The following is a 21,154-nucleotide window of genomic DNA, read 5'->3' on the forward strand; positions in this document are numbered from 1 at the left end:
TGTCTACACTAGCAGTCTGTAGATTTACTGTATAGTACAAATATAAAAGGAATAATACTGCGCTAATTAAAAAATGTGATAAGAACTTGCTAGCACCACAATCAACTAAAAAATTGTATACACACTAGAGCTACATGATTCATCGTTAAAAAAAAAAAAATAATAATAAAATTGCGATCTTGAGTCACTATGTATCATTTTGTTCTTTTCGATCAAAGGAATGAACTTCTGTCGGTGAGGGCAGTTTAAACTCTTAAAGGCCCCTTTCACACGGGCGATCCGATCCGGTCCCTGTCAGTTTTTCAGGCAGACCTGATCGGATGCTCCATGCAGCCCTATGGAGCAGCGGATGTCTCAGCTGACACCCGCTGCTATCCGATCTGATCCTGTTCGTGAAATCCAGATGGATGGAGACCCTATTTTCTATCCGTCTGGACGATCGGATCGGACAAGAACGGACAGGCGGTCCATTACCATCTCATCTCCCATAGAGGAGAGCGGGGATCTGACGGCTCTGTCTCTGCACACAGAGCAGAGATGGAGCGGTCATCTGTCTGCTCAGCAAAACGGACTCTTGTCGGGCGCACCGCCCACGTGAAAGGAGCCAAAGGGTCCCATTTTTTTGCAGATGAAAAACAAACATAATGAATGTCAATGGGATTGCAGATGTCAGTGGATGACAATCCGCTGACATCCGATTTGCGTCCTTTCCTATCAGTTCAGTTTTTTGGAACGGAAGAGAACCCCATTTTTCTTCCGTTTAAAAAAACGTAACTGATGCAAAAACGGATGTCAACAGTGTCATCCGCTGACAACCGCAATCCCATTGACATACATTATCTCCGTTTATCATCCGCAAACGGATGGGATGATTAACGGACATACGGACCGGATGACATAAGTGTCATCCGCATCCGTAAAAAAAACACAATGCCGGAGCGGATCAAAATACGGTCTGCCCCGTGTGAAAGGACCCAAAGACTTCACACATGCGATGCGGGTTCACACATATGCGATGCGGGAACTCGCAGGCAGTTCACACTGTCATATGCAACTCACTGGGGGTGTCAATACAAAATCAACGACACCCCCAGATCAGTTCACATATCACAGTGCGAACTGTCAGTTCGGATATGGATCAAGTCGCCAAGGTGTGAACACCCATGCGATCTGATTCTGGTACGAACCAAAAAAGGGTCCTGTGTGACTTTGGTCCGAATGCGATGCAAATTCAGCCATACAATCTGTATGGCTGAATTGGCATCGCATAGACATCGCATGTGATTTGCAGAGCAGTGCGCTCCGAACCATATGCAATGTCTTACATCACATGTGTGTGAATCGGCACTTAATGTAAAAGCTAACACAGCTGGAAATACAAACATTGCCCAGTTGCAGATGTGAGACTGAGCTTGGCTAAAGCTGGCCATACACTATACAATCTGCCTGCACAATCATCTTTAGATCTTCCAAGAACTATGTAGCGCAAGAGCCTGCCTGATTGGATTGATTGGCTAGATCAGTGATGGCGAACCTTGGCACCCCAGATGTTCTGGAACTACATTTCCTATGATGCTCATGCACTCTGCATTGTAGTTGAACATCATAAGAAATGTAGTTCCAAAACATCTGGGGTGCCAAGGTTCGCCATCACTGGGCTAGGTCCTCATTATGAGGGTTCTTCTAAACGTTTCTGCACTTTTTTAACTCTATTAGGCTCGGTTCACATTGGTGCCATGGAAGACATTGCATGGGATTCGCACCTCACTGCACTGCTCTGCAAATCACATGCGGTGTCTGTGCGATGCGAATTCAGTCATACAAAAGTCACGCAGGGCCCTTTTTTTTTTTTTTTTGGTCCGCACCAGAATCGGATTGCATGGGTGTGATTCCTGTCTGAATTGACAGTTCGCACTGCGATATGGGAACTGATCTGGGGGTGTCATTAACTTTGTATTGACACTCTCAGAGGTTCGCATAAGGAAGTGTGAACTGCCTGCGAGTCGGATGCGATGTGGGAACCTGCAGTGGATTCGCAGGGTTACCGCATCGCACCAATGTGAATCGAGCCTTAAGGCCCCTTTCACACAGTCCGGTCCGTCAGACGGACTCCCATTTATCTCAGCGGGGGATCGATCCGCCCATTTCCCCCGCAGAGCAGGAGGATGACAGCTGTTTTTCTGCGCTGTGTGCGGAGACACAGCTGTCAGTTCCCCATGCATCTCTATGGGGGAATCGGCTGGGAATGGACCGTCGGTCCGTTCTCATCCGATCTGGACGGATGGAAAATAGGGTTTCCATCCGTCCAGATTTGACAGATCAGATCGGATGTCAGTGGACATGTCTCCGCTGACATCGGATGCCCCATAGGGATGCATGGGGGGACCATTCAGATCCGCCCAAAAAACGGACAGGCGAATCTGAACTAAATAAAAAAAAAAAAAAAAAAAAAGTGTGGAAACTTTTTGAAGACCCCCTCGTACATCATTTGGTGTTGATTTCCTAAGACAGGAGAGAGTCAAATCTGGAGCAGCTGTGCGCAGCAGCCAATCAGCTTCTAACTTCAGCTTGTTCCATTAAGCATTGAGAAAAAAAAAAAAAAAAAACTGGAATCTGGGTTACTATACAGAGCTGCACCATATTTTGCACTCTCCAGTTTTAGTAAATTCCCCCATAGTTTTTGAAAATTTTGAGATTGTACAATCAGATTGTAACATGTGGCTACCCTGGTTATGACTTGAAATTTAAGGACAAAACTAAACAGTCCATTGCATTGCAAGTAAATCAGGCACTACATCTGAAGGTGACTGCACAATCAGATTTTATGGTGTGTAGTCACCTTTAACCACTTGCCGATCAATCTATAGCTGAATGATGGCTTCAGCGCGGTTATCCAGTTCTGGGAGGGCGTCTATTGATATCCTCCCAGGACCATGCCAGTGTCCTAATTAACAGTGCAGCTCCAACAGTGCCACCTGTCAGTGCAATCTCATCAGTGCCACCTATCGGTGCAGCCTCATTAGTGCCACCTATCAGTACAGTCTCATCAGTGCCTATCTGTGCTGCCCATCAGTTCAGCCCCATCAGTGCAGCCTCATCAGTCCCCATCAGTGCCACCAATCAGTTCAGCCTCAGTGCAGCCTCATTAGTGCCACCTATCAGTACAGTCTCATCAGTGCCTATCTGTGCTGCCCATCAGTGCAGTCTCATCAATCCTGCCTATCAGTGCCCATCAGTGTAGTCTCATCAATCCTGCCTATCAGTGCCCATCAGTTCAGCCTCATCAATCCTGCCTATCGGTGCCCATCAGTGCAGTCTCATCAGCGCACATCATGAAGTGGAAAAATTACCTGTTTTCCAAATTTTATAACCGAAACAAAGACTTTTTTTTTTTTTTTTTTTTAATCAATATTTTGTCTTTTTTCGTTTGTTTAGCAAAAAATAAAAATGACACAGGTGATCAAATACCACCAAAAGAAAGCTCTATTTGTGTGAAAAAAAATTATAAAAATAGGTACAGCGTTGCATGACCACGCAATTGTCATTCAAAGTGCAACAGCGCTGAAAGCTGAAAATTGGCCTGGGCAGGAAGAAGGTAAAAGTGTCCGGTAGCCAAGTGGTTAAATAAAGATGCAGATGGCCAGGCTGGGAGAGGGGGGAGGGGCTGTGTAGCGGCGCTGACACCCAGAGCTTCCAGTCCTGAGCAGCAACCAAATAGTAACAGATTTCCAGTCTGTGGGACTACAAGTAGCAGATTAGCCTTGGATGCCTTTGGAACTACAGGTGGCAACTCCAGGCTTTGAGTTTATACTGATAAAACAGATTGTTACATATTGATAATCAGCAAGGCTGCTGATAGAAATCGCGGGGCCCCGCACAGACTACCTGACAGCCCCCCCCCCCCCCCCCCCCAAGAAAATATTAAAGCTATATTTCAATAAAAATACAATAAAATCATTATCAGACCCAAATACAACATAACTCACAGAATTCCTGCTCAATCTAAAAGATGAATCTGAGTTGATAAAAAAAATCTGTGTGTGGGGGAGGGGTTGGGCTCATGCACACGGGTGCTGTGGTCTGTACAGTGGGAATCAGGGGTTCATTTATGTGGATTGAGCCCCCTGGAGCTGTATGAAGCTGAAGGTCCTAATCTGACAGGTGTGGGGGTGTCGGTGTACGGCCCGAACACAGACAGTGTGCATTTGGGGGCCGCTCTCCTCCACACCTGTCCAATTAGAGCCTACGGCTGTGTTCATACAGGCGCTGCATCCCCATAGAATGACAGGCGGCTCCCGCCCAACCCCCTCCTTCACACAGCCAGAGTAGCTGTGTGAATGAGCCCCTAATTATATTTTTCTAACCTAAAAAACAGATCTCTCCAGCGGTGCGCTGTCACTACTAAGAGGGATTCCATCTTCATCTGGTCTTCTCTCCGGGTTCTTGGGCTCCAGTCGTTTGGCCAAACTGCGATGATGTAACTCACACGCATGCGCGCCGGTGTCATGGTCACAGCACAGCTCTCTCTATGAATGGTCTGTCATCCAATGAGAGCGCAGTGCACATGTGCTGGTGCTAGGTGAAGGGGAGAAAAAGTTGCATAGATCAGGAAGCAGTCTGGGAGAGCGGAGGGGGAAGCCCAGCTACATAAAGCGCACTAAACTGCACTGTTGAACAAGTGAATTTTCAGTTTATATTTGATATGAGGATGTGTTTCAAAGTTGGTATATGCATTTATATCTAAACTTCTGAGTTTTTTTTTATATATATTTTTTCACATTGGTACTGTTGGGTAGAAGGGAGGTGCATTTTAGTCTGCACTAATGTCAAATCGGGTGTAGGCTTCGCCTCCCCATACGCGTTACGTCACACGTTGACTTCTTCAGTAGGGGTCAGTGACGCAACATTTTCTTTTTCCTTTAATATATACTGATGTGAATGCACGATATATATATGCAGGGCTTTTTTTTCACAGAGAATAGGTGCAGGAACTCCCCCTTTTCAAGTCACCCCTTGTCTCCGCCAGTACCCACCTCTGAGCACCGTTTCTTGGTTCCACCCATTACCCACCTCCCAAGACCACCCCTTTTAGATAATACAGTAACATTTGTGGTACTAACTCATTTGTATTGAGCTTGTTAATAATAACAAGAAAAGCAGTACAATAGATCCCCTGCAGCCAGCAACAATGGACCACTCACAACAAAACACCCCCCTCCCTAGCAGCAACAACAGATCTCCTCGCAGCCAGCATCAGCAGACCCTCTGGAAGAATAGATTCCCCCCCATGGACCACCTACAAGAAAATACCACCCCCTTCCTCAGCAACAATAGACCCCTGGAAGCAACAACAGATCTTCCAGCAGCCCGCAACAATAGACCTCTTCCTCAACAGTAGATCCCTCCCAGAAACAACTGACCCCCCAGCAACAATGGACCACCTACAAGAAAATACCACCCCCTTCCTCAGCAACAATAGACCCCTGGAAGCAACAACAGATCTTCCAGCAGCCAGCAACAATAGACCTCTTCCTCAACAGTAGATCCCTCCCAGAAACGACTGACCCCCCCAGCAACATAAGACCCACCCTTAGCAACAATAGATCTCCTGCCAGCAACAACAGATCTCCTCAGCAACAGACCCCCCTGCAATAATAGATTCCCTCCAGTGACATTAGATCCCCAGCAACCAGCATCAACAGACCCTGCAGCACACCTCCAGCACCCCTTGCCATTACATACATTCAGTCCTGGAGGTGCCGAAACTGCGTTCCCCCGCGTTCCCGCTGAAAAAAAGCCCTGTATATATGTGTGTAAATACTGTAGATGGCGCTATAAAGGATACCTGAAATAAATAAAATAATGTACAAGGTCACATAAGCTAACACTGAACTGTTTTAAAGGAATAAAAAATATAAGCCAGACACCTGTAAACCTGTGTGTGGTGGTTTTCTTTTTTTTTTTTTTTTGTCATGTGCATGACCCCCTTATACCCACTAGATGGAGCGGGCGAGCATAGGGAATACCTATGTATTTGTAACATGAAATACAATGTAACAATTCTAAGGAACAGTAACAAGAATATTGGTTACGTTATTTTGCCAATTCCTTCAAGAGTTCTAATGTAACAATTGTAGAGAGCAATAGAGGGAATTGGCAAAGGAACCAATGATTACAGTTTTTACAGAGGAAAACTTTACTAATTTAAACAAAAATTGGACGTTGTGTTCACGTATGTCGTCCGAAAATTCGTAAGCTGTCAAAAGCACCATATAACGATCCGAAAATCCACAAATTGTTCGGATTAAATTTTACTTCCAAATTTCTTATGTGTACGGGCCTTTAGATACCAGTCAGATTTCTGGCATCTCAGCGCCCTCTGTTCTTTCTTGTTCTCAGTCTATTGGGACGTTCCCAGTCTTGAGAGGGCAGCAAGACTAGCATGATCCCAGATCAGGGCCGACGCTACCTGTAAGGCAACCTAGGCAGCCGCCTAGGGCGAAACTTAGCAGGGGGCGCCGGCGGAGCCTGACCGAGTGCTGAGGTAAGTCAGTGGCAGCCCTTCCATTAGGGGCGCAGGGGCGCCTCCCCCCCTATCCATGCATCCAGCCACCTAATCTACATGCAGGGGCACCTCCGCCTCCCCCCCCCCCCCCCAATCCATGCATCCAGCCCACTAATCTAAATGCAGGGCGCCGGATGCATGGATTCCAATGAGGGTTTTTTTTTTGTTTTTTTTTTAAGCATGTGATTAGAGCCAGAGGCTCTAATAGGCTTAAAAAAAGGATGGGTTTGGGGAGCCGAGCACTGCGCCCTGAGCCCACCCAGTTGTGTGACAATAGCGAATTAACATTTGCTATTGCCACACTGATTCTCCTCCCGGCCAATCAGGAAGCGGGTCCTGAGACCTGTTTCCCAATTGGCCAAAGGAGAAGGCATCTTATTGGTGGAGGAGGGAGGAGACGGCCGCTGAGAGGGGATAGTGAGGAGACTGAGGGGGAAGCCGTCGTCGCCTGTCAGTCCAGAGGAACAAGGTAAGTTAACTGGCGCTGGGGGGGCGTGGGGGGGGGTGGAATATGGTGTGGACTGGACTCTGGAATGATGGGAAGGGGGTCCGTGGCCAGGTCAGGCCGACCCCCCCCCAACCAAAATTCAAAGCTCTCAATGTGTTGCTGGCAGTTGGTGGTGGAGTGCCTTGGGGGGTGTATACTTTTGAGGGATGTCCGTATTGTTGTGGGGTCAGTTAGACATTTTGCGTTTAGCGGAGGAGTGACGGCCGCCATTCTGGAGTGCCGCATTGATTTTATAATCCAGGTTATTAATATTTCCCCCCCCCCCCTCCCTCTCCCCCGGATTCATATCATTTAACCAGCAGCTCCATCCGACCGTTTTATTGTCCAGTTCCATAATTCATGAGGACGAGCGTCAGAGATGAGCCCGGCCGCGCCGTCTCCTCGCTTTTCTCGCTCACTGTAATGGGGATGTTAATGAAGCAAACATTGCGGCCGCCTGGCGTACCCGTCCGTGACGCTCGCCTCGCGTTTCTCACATTTCTTTTCAGTTTTATGTAACACAGGCCGCATCCCCTCACCCGCTGAGCGCAATATTAAAGGGGAACTCCTCCTCTACTGTAATCGTTAGCTGACTGATTGGCTTTTGAGGTGAAGGAGAAGGGAGGGAGTGACCCCCAGTCTTCCCTTCAGTTTGTAGTAGCAGCTCCTCTCCTGGACTGAAATTACTTACTCTGAATTCACCGCACACTGAGAGCTTCTCACAATGTGCATTAGAAGCTGCAGTAAGTCAGACAGAGCCCCGCCTCATTTCCTGGCTGGAGGATATCCAGCGTCATCTAGCTCTTTCCTACCCAAATAGACTGTCCCAGAGGCGTAACTACGTAGAACCTTCAGGGTCTCAGTGAAAGAAACCATGAAGGGCCCCCTGGACCCCTGGCCGGGGCTCCTCCCACTGATCCTGGGGCCCCTTACTCTTGTTGCGGGGCCCTTTATTACGGTCCCACAGAGGGACCCTTTCACAAGTTCTGCAGTGGGCCCCCTTCCTGCCATCTTGGGGCCTCCACACGGTGGTGGAATGCCAGGACCCGTTTGCAAGTGTGACCTTTGCGACCCTGGAAGTTCACCCACTGGTGTCAGTAGTTTTTATTTTTTGGTATTTTAATTGTATTGTTTTTTATCATTTTATTTTATTTTTTTACAATGTGACTGACTATGACTCTGTCCATTCAGAAAAGGAAGGAGCTGGTAAATTACATATTTACCGACCCCCTTCCTGGTTCTCTATTGTGACACATCCCCTGCAGCAGCCGGCAGGAGAGGGAAGGGAGTACAGTGGGGGGGGGGGGGGGGGGGTCAGGGGAGCACACAGGGGCCCAGAGACAGCAGAACACAAGTGAACTGGATAGGAGGAGTGGCGGGGGCAGCATACAGAGGAACCAATCTCCTCCATTTTCCTCCTGCAGCTACAGGAGGAAAAAGGAGGACAGTAATTTCTCTACATGCTGCCCCCACCGCCCCTCCTATCCAGGTGTACAGGGGAGCCACACAGGCCCCCCTGGAGCATGGGGCTCAGTTGTCATTGCAACCCCTGCAGTTGCGCCCCTGGACTGTCCATTGCACGCCCCTTTCATTCATTGGATTTCAGCTCTTCCAATTGTGAAGGCATCACATGTGGGCGTTACCTATGCAAATACAGCCTGCCTCGGAATGCCCACCACTAAAGACCATCTATTTTGATATTTGCATAACTCCTCCCATTTGCATCAGCGCTCTTGAGAGGAGTACTGAGGCGGGTTGCTATGATGTTTTCAGGAAGCTACCCTGCTGGCTCCTCCCACCAGCCATGATCTGCTTGCAGTGCATGGAGAAGCTCAGAAGCCTCATTGGCTTGAAAATAAAGTGAAAGACTTCTTTACACTCGATTACCACCTGAGTGTAGTGCATCGACACCTATTGCACCGCGTTTTTTTGTAGCTTGTTTGTGTGTTTTTGCGACGCGTTTTTAGAGCGGCACCATTCATTTCAATGGGACTCTATCCGCTCTAAAAATGCGCTTTTGGCGTTGCGTGTTTTGTTGCTTGACAATCGCAGCAAAATCACACCTCATTTGGGGGTGCTATTAAGAGATAACGGAATTTCAAAAGTGTCTCGTGTTTTGCGGCGATTCTGCCCACAATTCCAGTATGCTCAGGTGTGAATGGAGCTTTATTATATAAATTTTAATTTGCGGGGGTGGGGGGGGGGGGATATAAGCAGTTTTACCTTCAGCTTTAATAAATTGTCTTTAGTGGCTGGGAAAACCACCCCTGTCATATCGTGAGAATTACCATTTATATTACAAAACTTTGCCACAACGGCAGAAAATCTGCTGCCAGGAAGATGGGAATTTGATCAGAAATCCGGGGATCTCTCTGGGGAGCCATTTCCGTACGAGGACACAAATCCGGGATTTTCATAGATGAACATTCGAGTCTGGAAGGAACCGAGGGATACAAATGTGAAAATGGTGTTACTGCATTTCTAATACGCGTGGTCACCGACAGGGCCATCGGTAACGGGGTACCACTAATCCTCCTATACAAGGCCTGGGCCAGCAGGGTGAATCGGATGTGGGCAATTACTGGAACTGATCCCTTGTATGGATACCAGTATCAATCCTAACGCATTACCCAGTCCATACCAGTATAAACCCTAACCCATTACCCAGTCCATACCAGTATAAACCCTAACCCATTACCCAGTCCATACCAGTATAGATCCTAACCCATTACCCAGTCCATACCAGTATAGATCCTAACCCATTACCCAGTCCATACCAGTATAGATCCTAACCCATTACCCAGTCCATACCAGTATAGATCCTAACCCATTACCCAGTCCATACCAGTATAGATCCTAACCCATTACCCAGTCCATACCAGTATAGATCCTAACCCATTACCCAGTCCATACCAGTATAGATCTTAACCCATTACCCAGTCCATACCAGTATAGATCCTAACCCATTACCCAGTCCATACCAGTATAGATCCTAACCCATTACCCAGTCCATACCAGTATAGATCCTAACCCATTACCCAGTCCATACCAGTATAGATCCTAACCCATTACCCAGTCCATACCAGTATAGATCTTAACACATTACCCAGTCCATACCAGTATAGATCCTAACACATTACCCAGTCCATACCAGTATAGATCCTAATACATTACCCAGTCCATACCAGTATAGACCCTAACACATTACCCAGCTCATACCAGTATAGATCCTAACACATTACCCAGCTCATACCAGTATAGATCCTAACACATTACCCAGTCCATACCAGTATAGATCCTAACACATTACCCAGTCCATACCATTATAGATCCTAACACATTACCCAGTCCATACCAGTATAGATCCTAACACATTACCCAGTCCATACCAGTATAGATCCTAACACATTACCCAGTCCATACCAGTATAGATCCTAACACATTACCCAGCCCATACCAGTATAGATCCTAACACATTACCCAGTCCATACCAGTATAGATCCTAACACATTACCCAGTCCATACTAGTATAGATCCTAACACATTACCCAGTACATACCATTATAGATCCTAACACATTACCCAGTCCATACCAGTATAGATCCTAACACATTACCCAGTCCATACCAGTATAGATCCTAACACATTACCCAGTACATACCATTATAGATCCTAACACATTACCCAGTCCATACCAGTATAGATCCTAACACATTACCCAGTCCATACCAGTATAGATCCTAACACATTACCCAGTCCATACCAGTATAGATCCTAACACATTACCCAGTACATACCATTATAGATCCTAACACATTACCCAGTCCATACCAGTATAGATATCCAGCATGAGATTTTTCCCCATTGAGATCTGATGTGTTTTCAAAGTGTTGCTTTCATTTTTCTTTTTTAGCAGTGTATATTGCGTACAGCACAGTGTACAGTGATCTGATGTAATGTTTGGCACAGCATATAAAGGTGTAAATAATGTACAGTGTGGAGTATATAACCTATAGTATATATAATATATATGTGTTATGTTCCATCAGCTAATGCCATGCCCTCTCTTCCTCTGCAGGTGTTCTGTGGCTCTCTATTGTGGCGGAGGTCTTGTATATCACATTACTCCTTACAGGAGTGAGCCTCATGTCTGTGGAAGTTTGTTATTACACGTCTGTAATTGACGGACTCAAGCTCAACGCCTTTGCCGCCATTTTTACCGTATTGTCAGGTATGTGAATATATGAATGTATCCCTTTTTCTATATGACCATTGCCAAGTAGGGATGGGCTCCATGTACGAGTCGAACATCAGCTGTTCACATATTCGCTGAACATGCGAACAAAAGGGGCGCTCAATGGGAGGTTCACCCGCTGATGAGCGCCCCATAATGCACTGTGCTGTTGCAGTGCTTTGATTGCTGATGATTGGCCAAAGCATGCACCTGAACTGTATGCTCTGGCCAATCACAGTATAATGTCCTGTCAGAGCCATGATTGGCCAAAGCCAGGGTGCCTTTAGCCAATCATGGCTCAAGGGCTAAGTCCACGCCCCACACTATATAAGGCTGCTTACACGGCAGCCATGTAGAGGTTAGGCAGGCAGTTAGTTGACAGTGTGTTGTTAGTTTAGTGCAGTCAGCAGTGCAGTGGCGGCTGGTGCTCCATGGGCCGGGGGGGCAGCAGAGGGACCACACCATACCCCCCCCCCCCCGGACCACACCAGCTAGCACACCATATCACCACCCCCCCCCCCCCCCCCGCCGGCTCACTCATCTGCATTGAAGTTGAGGGCAGGGGCAGCGGCGGCGGCTTCCCCTGCGTCTCCTCCCTCCTCCTCCCCCTCCTCCTTGGCCAATAGCATGGCCTCTCCTCCCAGCCAATCAGGAGTCTCGCTTCCTGATTGGCTGGGAGGAGAATCAGTGTGATAATAACAAATATTCATTCAATATTGTCACACAACTGGGTGGGCTCAGGGGCAGGGCGCAGTGCTCTGTGCCCCGAGCCCACCCTTTTTCGAAGCCTATTAGAGCCTCTGGCTCTCATCACGTGCTTCAAAAAAAAAAAAAAACACCATTGGAATCCATGCGTCCGCCGCCCTGCATGTAGATTTGGGGGCCGGACGCATGGATGGGGGGGCGGCGCCTCTGCTCCCCCAATGCACCAGCCACCACTGGCAGTCGGTGTAGTGTACAGGTTATACCCCACTTTTAAAATGTATAAATGTAATGTTTGAACCAAAAAAAAAAAGTCATGTGACGTCAGAAGGGGCGGTGCCACTGGGTGATATAATCAGATGGCCCGCCCCTTGCCTATAAAAGAACTGTCAAAGCTGAAGAACGAAATACGGCAGGACGCCTCAAAAGAGGCAAAGCATTTTTTTTATTTTTTCTATTTTTCGGGGTTGGCGGGCGTCGTGATTTACGATGGATTTACATCACGGGACACTATTTTTTTTTTTTTTTTTCTTTTTAATAAAGGACTTGACAAAAACTGTGTTCTGTGGTTTTTCCTTTTTTACACTTTTTTTTTAAAATGGGTAGGGGTATAATGTACCCGATACCCATTTACATAGGGGGGTAGCGGGATCTGGGGACCCCTTGTTAAAGGGTGCCTCCAGATCCTGATAAGCCCCCCCACCAGCAGACCCCCCACAGCCCAGGGTTGTCGGGAAGAGGCCGTTGTCCCAATCAACACAGGGAAAGGGTGCTTTGGGGGGGGGCACCCTTGCCATGTTGAGAGAAAGTGGCCTGGTCTGGTTCAGGAGGGGGGAGGGGTTTGCTCGCTTACCCCCCCCCCCCTCCTGGCCTGCCAGGCTGTATGCTCGAATAAGGGTCTGGTATAGATTTTTTTTTGGGGGGGGGGGGGGACACCTTGCCAGTTTTTTAATTTTTCTTTTATCTGTATTGCCGGGAGCTGACAATACATTACAGCTATGAGCAAGTTTAAATTACATTTTTTCCTTTAGAAATGTCAGTATTGCTGCAGCAGGCTCCATACATCGTACAGCTGCGCCACTTTACGGCACATTAAGGGGACCCCCCAGACAGGATATTAGAGCTTTTCATTTTTATTGTTTCACTTAAAACATCATTAAAATCACTGCTCCTATAAAAACGATTGTTTTAAAAAAAATGTTTGCATTGGTACATGTCCCCCAGGGCAGTACCTGGACCCCCATACAATTTTTTTGGCAATAACTTGCATATAAGCCTTTAAAATGAGGACTTTTGATTTTTCATGTTCGTGTCCCATAGACTTTAATAGAGATTGCATGTTAACTAGAACTTTTTCCCTGTTCCAGATGTTCTGGTGTGAACTGAACAGGGGGTTGTTCGGCCCATCCCTATTGCCAAGGTTCCCTCTTCCATTGATTGTAATTTAAAATAATTTATCCATTACAGCAGCAGGTACAAAACTAAACACAGGGTCTGTGCGCCACCAAGTGGTTATAAGCGGTATCACTGATTTGTTTAATTTTTTTTCTAAGCCTGGTGGTCCCTTTCTTTAAAGAGGTTGTAAACCTCAGAATTTTATTTTTTTTAAAAAGTACACCTGAAAGACAAACACATAATTAGCTAGTATGCATCGCATACTAGCTCATTATGAAATACTTCCCTAAGAACGAAGCCCGAGGCGCTGACCGCTCACCTCTCTCGTGGATGACATGTTCTGTCACAAAATAAACGAAGTTGCAAAAAGTGGTCACCTCCTCCACCTATAACTGGTCTTAACAGTAAGAAGCACTGGAAGGACAAACGCAGATCAAAAAAGCAAGGAGATTTCCAGTCACTACTTACCAACCAGCCAGCGACCAACCAAATTAACCTGTCTATCAGTATGCATTAAAAGCAGGGGTTTAGTTGCACACATTTGCAAATACATGCGTAAGCTGCAGGCCACGGCAATGCACCCTGATATCTGCAGTCCCTAACTCTACCTTTAAAGAGTCTCCACAATGGGAGCACATGCATTCTGATGAGATAGATGGAGGACAGGTGACTGGAGGGAGCCCACCCCTCCTTAAAGGCGCAGGGTCACACTGAACACCCAGCACATTGCACAATGGCAGTAAAGGTGTCAGTGCGTTGCCTGTGCAATGCCAGATGGTCAGAGAATGCGGACATGATTCAAGAGATGGTCAGAGACTGCAGACACGATACCAGAGATGGACAGAGACTGCAGACATGATTCAAGAGATGGTCAGAGACTGCAGACACGATACCAGAGATGGACAGAGACTGCAGACATGACACAAGAGATGGTCAGAGACTGCAGACATGACACAAGAGATGGTCAGAGACTGGTAACATGATTCAAGAGATGGTCAGAGACTGCAGACACGATACCAGAGATGGACAGAGACTGCAGACATGATTCAAGAGATGGTCAGAGACTGCAGACATGATTCAAGAGATGGTCAGAGACTGCAGACACGATACCAGAGATGGACAGAGACTGCAGACATGACACAAGAGATGGTCAGAGACTGCAGACATGATACCAGAGATGTTCAGAGACTGCAGACATGATACAAGAGATGGTCAGAGACTGCAGACATGATAAATGAGATGGTCAGAGACTGCGGACATGATATAAGAGATGGTCAGAGACTGCAGACATGATAAATGAGATGGTCAGAGACTGCGGACATGATAAATGAGATGGTCAGAGACTGCGGACATGATACAAGAGATGGTCAGAGACTACGGACATGATACAAGAGATGGTCAGAGACTACGGACATGATACAAGAGATGGTCAGAGACTGCGGAAATGATATAAGAGATGGTCAGAGACTGCGGACATGATACAAGAGATGGTCAGAGACTGAGGACATGATCCAAGCGATGGTCAGAGACTGCGGACATGATACAAGAGATGGTCAGAGACTGCGGACATGATACAAGAGACGGTCAGAGACTACGGACATGATACAAGAGATGGTCTAAGACTGCGGACATGATACATTAGAGGGTCTAAAGCCCCGTACACACGTACTGATCGTCGGCCGAACGATCGGCCGTCTTTTGTCCAGGGCTGTCGTGTCTGTTGAAAACTGCAAAAGACTGCACACGAATTTTGTCGGCCAACAACAGCCGACTGCAGAAGTGATGTCATGTGATGGTTAACTTTCCTTGTCTTTTTTCTTTTCTGAGCATGCCCAGTCTTGCTAATCTGCTGTCTGTTGGCCGAAATCTGTACTGACTGGCGAACAATCGGCCGTTTTGGTGACGGCCAACAAATATTTTAAAGTCTGCACGACAGATTCTGTTCGGCCGAAAATGCGCTGTCGGCTGTCAGAAGCATCATACTAACAAGCTTACAATCGGCCGATCGGTCGGCGGCCGAATATTTACGTCCGACAATCGGTACGTGTGTACGGGGCTAAAGTCTACAGACATGATATAAGAGATGGTCAGATACTGCGGACATGATACAAGAGACGATCAGAGACTGTGGTTATGATACCAGAGATGGTCAGAGACTGCAGACATGATACAAGAGATGGTCCAAGACTGCAGAGATGATACATGAGGCGGTCAGAGACTGCAGACATGATACAAGAGATGGTCAGAGACTGCGGACATGATACAAGAGATGGTCAGAGACTGCGGACATGATACAAGAGATGGTCAGAGACTGCGGACATGATAAAAGAGATGGTCAGAGACTGCGGATATGATACAAGAGATGGTCAGAGACTGCGGACATGATACAAGAGACGATCAGAGACTGCGGTTATGATACCAGAGATGGTCAGAGACTGCAGACATGATACAAGAGATGGTCCAAGACTGCAGAGATGATACATGAGGCGGTCAGAGACTGCAGACATGATACAAGAGATGGTCAGAGACTGGTAACATGATACAAGAGATGGTCAGAGACTGCAGACATGATACAAGAGATGGTCAGAGACTGCGGACATGATACAAGAGATGGTCAGAGACTGCGGACATGATACAAGAGATGGTCAGAGACTGGTAACATGCTATAAGAATTGTTGGAGACTGGGGCCAAGCTTCAGTAGACAGTCATAGACTGGGGACATATTACACGAGACTTCCAGAGATTACTGCTATAACAGGGCAATAAGGAAACACAGATTGGTATCTGCAGGGGCCCCAGGGGCCACACAATCACTGATCACTGTGGGTACAGCAGCACACAACGTCCCCTCCACACACAGGAATTAATTCCTTGAAAATTCAGAAATATTGATTAGGCCGTTCAGGAAGCGGTCGGAGTTTCTAAAATATGTGAAATTGGAGCCTCATTAAAAAAAAAAAAAAATAGTTTTAAGAAATAAACTTAAGCTGGAGGATAAATTCCACAAGACGAGTTTTCTAGAAGCAGAGAATTCAAACAGAAAGATTTAAGTTTGTTTTCGGCTTTTCTCCAGCTTTGGCTTCCTTTTTGGAAATTCCACATTCCTCCTCCGTATTACAAATTATATTTCTGACATTTCCGAGAGGTGGAAATATCCAATTCCACCGACGTGCAACACCGGCACCCTCTGTAGGATCGCATGTTAAAATCATTAAGGTGGTTCTATTCGAATATTTTTGTTACATTTGTAGCAATAATTGCCCTATAAGGCCCCTTTCACACGGGACGGATCCGCTCGGCAGACTCCGCTATCTCAGCGGGGATCGATCCGTTGATCCCCGCTGAGCAGGCGGATGACAGGTCGGTCTCCGCTCACGGTGCAGAGACGGACCAATCAGAATCCCGCTCTCCTCTATGGGAGATCGGATGAAAACGGACCGCATTTTCATCTGCTAATCCAGCCAGCAAGTCTGTTGTTTTTCAAAAGCACAAGCTTTCTTGCAGTTACAGGGATGGGACAAACCATTTAACACAGGGGTGCTTACAATGATCAGCTTTTATTTATTTGTGTAAAACTTTTATCCTGAAAGGAAAAAAAAAAAAAACATTTGTTGTAACTGATTGTAAAGTGTGAGCTGGAGTTTGACTTCAATTTGTTAGTGAATCTAAATCTGCTAATACATTTTACACTCCAGTCCCTTCAGACCGACAATGATGCTGTCCGCTGTGCCTCCTGTTCTCATTCCTCCAGAGTGTAGGCCAGAGGCGTAACTAGAACCTTCAGGGCCCCGGTGCAAGAAACAATGAAGGGACCCCCCAGAGACCTGGCCGGGGCCCTTCCTTTCAAGCCTGGGGCTCTTCCCACTGATCCTGGGGCCCTTTACTCTCGTTGCGGGGCCCTTTATTACGGTCCTGCAGCGGGACCCTTTCACAAGTTCTGCAGTGGACCCCCTTCCTGCCATCTTGGGGCCTCCCCACGGTGGTGGAATGCCAGGGCCCGGTCGCAAGTGTGACCTTTGCGATCCTGGAAGTTCACCCACTGGTGTCAGTAGTTTTTATTTTTTGGTATTTTAATTGTATTATTTTTTATCATTTTATTTTATTTTTTTTACAATGTGACTGACTATGACTCTGTCCATTCAGAAAAGGAAGGAGCTGGTAAATTACATATTTACTGACCCCTTCCTGGTTATCTAGTGTGACACATCCCCTGCAGCAGGAGAGGGAAGGGAGCACAGTGGGGGGATCAGGGGAGCACACAGGGGCCCAGAGACAGCAGAACACAAGTGAACTGGATAGGAGGAGTGGCGGGGGCAGCGTACAGAGGAACCAATCTCCTCCATTTTCCTCCTGCAGGAGGAAAAAGGAGGACAGTGATTTCTCTACATGCTGCCCCCGCCGCCCCTCCTATCCAGGTGTACAGGGGAGCCGCACAGGCCCCCTGGAGCATGGGGCCCGGTTGCAATTGCAACCTCTGCAACCCCTGTAGCTACGCCCCTGGTGTAGGCGTTCTAATACAGGAGGTGTGTTACTGGCCAGATCACCAGGTGAAAACAGAGGGGGGGGGGGGGGAGCCAAAAAAATGGAAAACGAATGCAGCCACCACATCTAATGATTGGTAATCTGAAATATAATTAATTTTTAGTTTTGGCTTTAATTTTTTTTATTACTCTTGATGGTATTATCCACTTGCTGACCGCCCGCCCGCCGCATATCTACTGCAGCAGGCTGGCTCGACTGCGCGAATCGATGTACCTGTACAGCAGTTCGCGGCAGCGATCCTGGGGGGTGCGTGTGCGCCCCCATTAGCCAACAGGGAAGCTGATTCACGGGGTCGGCAGCCCGCGATCTGTCCCCGCTGAGAAAGAACAGCGGTCTGCTGTTGTAAACACAGCAGACCGTTGTTCTCTCAGGAATGAACACAGAGCACCTGTGACCCTCCTACATAGGATCACAGGTCTCTGTGTTGATTCCATAAACCCCCCCCCACAGTTTGAAAGCACCCCCTAGGTCCACATTTAACCCTTTAATCACCCCTGAGTTAACCCCTTCCCTACCAGTCTCATTATTACAGTAACAGTGCATATTTTTAGCACTGATTACTGTAGTAATGTCACTGGTCCCCCCCAAAAGTGTCAAAAATGTCAGTTAGGGGTCCGATCTGTCCAATGTCGCAGTCCCGCTAAAAATTGCAGATCGCCGCCATTACTAGTATAAAAAAAAAAAATGACATAAATCTTTCCCGTAGTTTGCAGATGCAATAACTTTTGTGCAAAGCAATCAAAATACACTTATTGGGATTTTTGTTTACCAAAAATATGTAGCAGAATACAAATTGGTCTAAAATCATGAAAAAATTAGATTTTTACATTTTTTTTTCATTGGGAATGTTATTCAGCAGAAATTAATATATATATATATATATATATATTTTTTTTTTTTTTTTTCAAAAATTGTCGCTCTTTTCTTGTTTGTAGCGCAAAAAATAAAAATCGCACAGGTGATCAAATACCACCAAAAGAAAGTTCTATTTGTGGGAAAAGAAGGACATCAATATTATTTGGGTACAGCGTTGCACGACCGCGCAATTGTCGGTTAAAATAACTAGTAAAAATAAAAGTGCCGAATCTCAAAATATGGCCTGGTCATTAAGAGGGAAAATATTCCGGTCCAGAAGAGGTAAATACCCCCATTACTAGTAAAAAAAATAATAAATAAATAAAAATGACATAAATCTTTCCCCTAGTTTGTAGACGCAATAACTTTTGCGAAAATCATTTAAAATACGCTTATTGGGATTTTTTTTACCAAAAATATGTAGCAGAATACAGATTTGACTAAAATCGTGAAAGAAATTGATGTTTACATGTTTTTGTATTGGGAATGTTATATAGCAGAATGTGAAAAATATTGTTTTTTTTTTTTTTTCAGAATTGTCGCTCTTTTTTTTTTTTGTTTATAGCGCAAAAAATAAAAATTGCACAGGTGATCAAATACCACCAAAAGAAAGCTCTGTATGTGGGAAATAAGGGACATCAATTTTATTTGGGTACAATGTGCAATTTTCAGTTAAAGTTGCAAAAAAATGGCCTCATCATTAAGGGGGAAAGTCTTCCAGTCCAGAAGTCGTTAAGCTTTTGCAATAAAACTTGGAAGCTGATTGGTTTATTTGCACAGCTCCACCCGATTTTGCACTCTCCACTCTTAGAAAATCAACCACATGGGGGTCTATTTATAAAAAATTATTTATTATAAAAAAAATCACTGTATGGATGTGACAAACATTCGCACAGCCGCAACAAAAACTCAATGTATTTTGTGTAATATGATGATTTCCTATGATCATACACGCCATCTAGTGGCCGTAATGCAATATTTTTCTGAAATATCTCAGTCAGGAATATACTGCTTTATGGCCACTAGATGGCACTAATGATCTAAGGAAATGTTTGTCACATTCTTGCATACATGAGATTATTGGTAGGAGGCAATGTTGAAAAAAAGAATCGGTTTTGAATATAATATAATAGAAAATTTTATAACTTGCATCAAACTTTCTGTGAAATAGGATTTAGGATATTTCAGAAGTGACTGGTCCTCTTTGATGGTTTGTCTTGTGTCTGATCCTTCTATTGGTTGTGTGTATTTTGCAGGTTTGCTGGGGATGGTGGCACACATGATGTACACAACCGTCTTTCAGATGACCGTCAATCTGGGCCCTGAAGACTGGAGACCACAGAACTGGGATTATGGCTGGTCATACTGGTATGCAATGCTTCCTCCACCGCTCTTACTGATTGGGTAGATCATTCTGCCAGCAAATCAGGTGCTGAGTTATCTGGCATTGGCGTGCGCACAGGGTGTGCCGGGTGTACCTGGGCACACCCTAATCACCTTGTGCGGTGCCCATTCCCCCTGCTTCCTGACACCCCCCCTCCTGCAGTGTTGCCAGCTTCCCTCTTCTCCTCTCCTGCCGGCTGCTGCGGGGGAAGTTTCTGGATGGATGAATGAATGAATGAAAAGAGTGAGTGATCTGCAGCAATCATTACTGTGTTCCTTCCTAACCCCTTCATGCCGACTGTACGCAAGTATGCGGCCTCGGGTTGAAGTGGTTGTACCGGGGTGATGCCTGTAACTAGAGGCATCACCCTGGTACCATTTTTTAGAGCCGGCGGTTTTCTTGGGATGACAACCAATGTGCTAAAATGCCGCTGGACTGTTATCCTAAGCAGGGGGAGGGGACCCCCCCTCCCCCTCCCACCGCCTTCCGCAGCTTGCCCAGGCTCTCCCGAACGACCAGCCGTCACATCTGAGACCCGAAACTGCCCAAAAATAGGTGTGCCAAGCTTGTAGCATCATACTCAAAAATACTTGATGCTGTAATTGGTGCCAAAGGAGCTTCACCAAAGTATTGAGCAAAGGGTGTGAATACTTATGTACATGGGATTTTGTTTTTATTTTTAATAAATTTGCAGATTTCAAACAAACTTCTTTCACGTTGTCATTATGGGGGATTGTTTGTAGAATTTTGAGGTAAATAATGAATTTAATCTATTTTGGAATAAGGCTGAAACATAACAAAATGTGGAAAAAGTGAAGCGCCGTGAATACTTTCCGGATGCGCTGTACGATGTATCATTCTGAGCGGAGTTTCCCTTCCGACATCAGTATTCGATTAGATCTTTCATTCCTGGCACACATCACCATTCAAATCATGGCCCAGATGGTGCTGAGTGCGCGGAGATCGCTGGATAGGCCCCTCCCCCCTGC

General features: G+C 46.2%; 1 protein-coding gene across 1 annotated transcript in view; it reads left to right on the forward strand.

The window, feature by feature from the left end:
• GSG1L2 (GSG1 like 2) overlaps nt 1–21,154 on the forward strand; it is a 75,295-nt gene that overhangs the window by 48,391 nt on the left and 5,750 nt on the right. Inside the window, exons 3-4 of the mRNA XM_082272458.1 lie at nt 11,131–11,283; nt 20,038–20,149. Of these exons, the coding sequence (XP_082128584.1) occupies nt 11,131–11,283; nt 20,038–20,149 (265 nt within the window). The remainder of the gene's footprint in view (nt 1–11,130; nt 11,284–20,037; nt 20,150–21,154) is intronic.

The sequence above is a fragment of the Pelophylax lessonae genome (assembly GCF_965119305.1).
Source record: "Pelophylax lessonae genome assembly, chromosome: 11".
Lineage (NCBI taxonomy): Eukaryota > Metazoa > Chordata > Amphibia > Anura > Ranidae > Pelophylax > Pelophylax lessonae.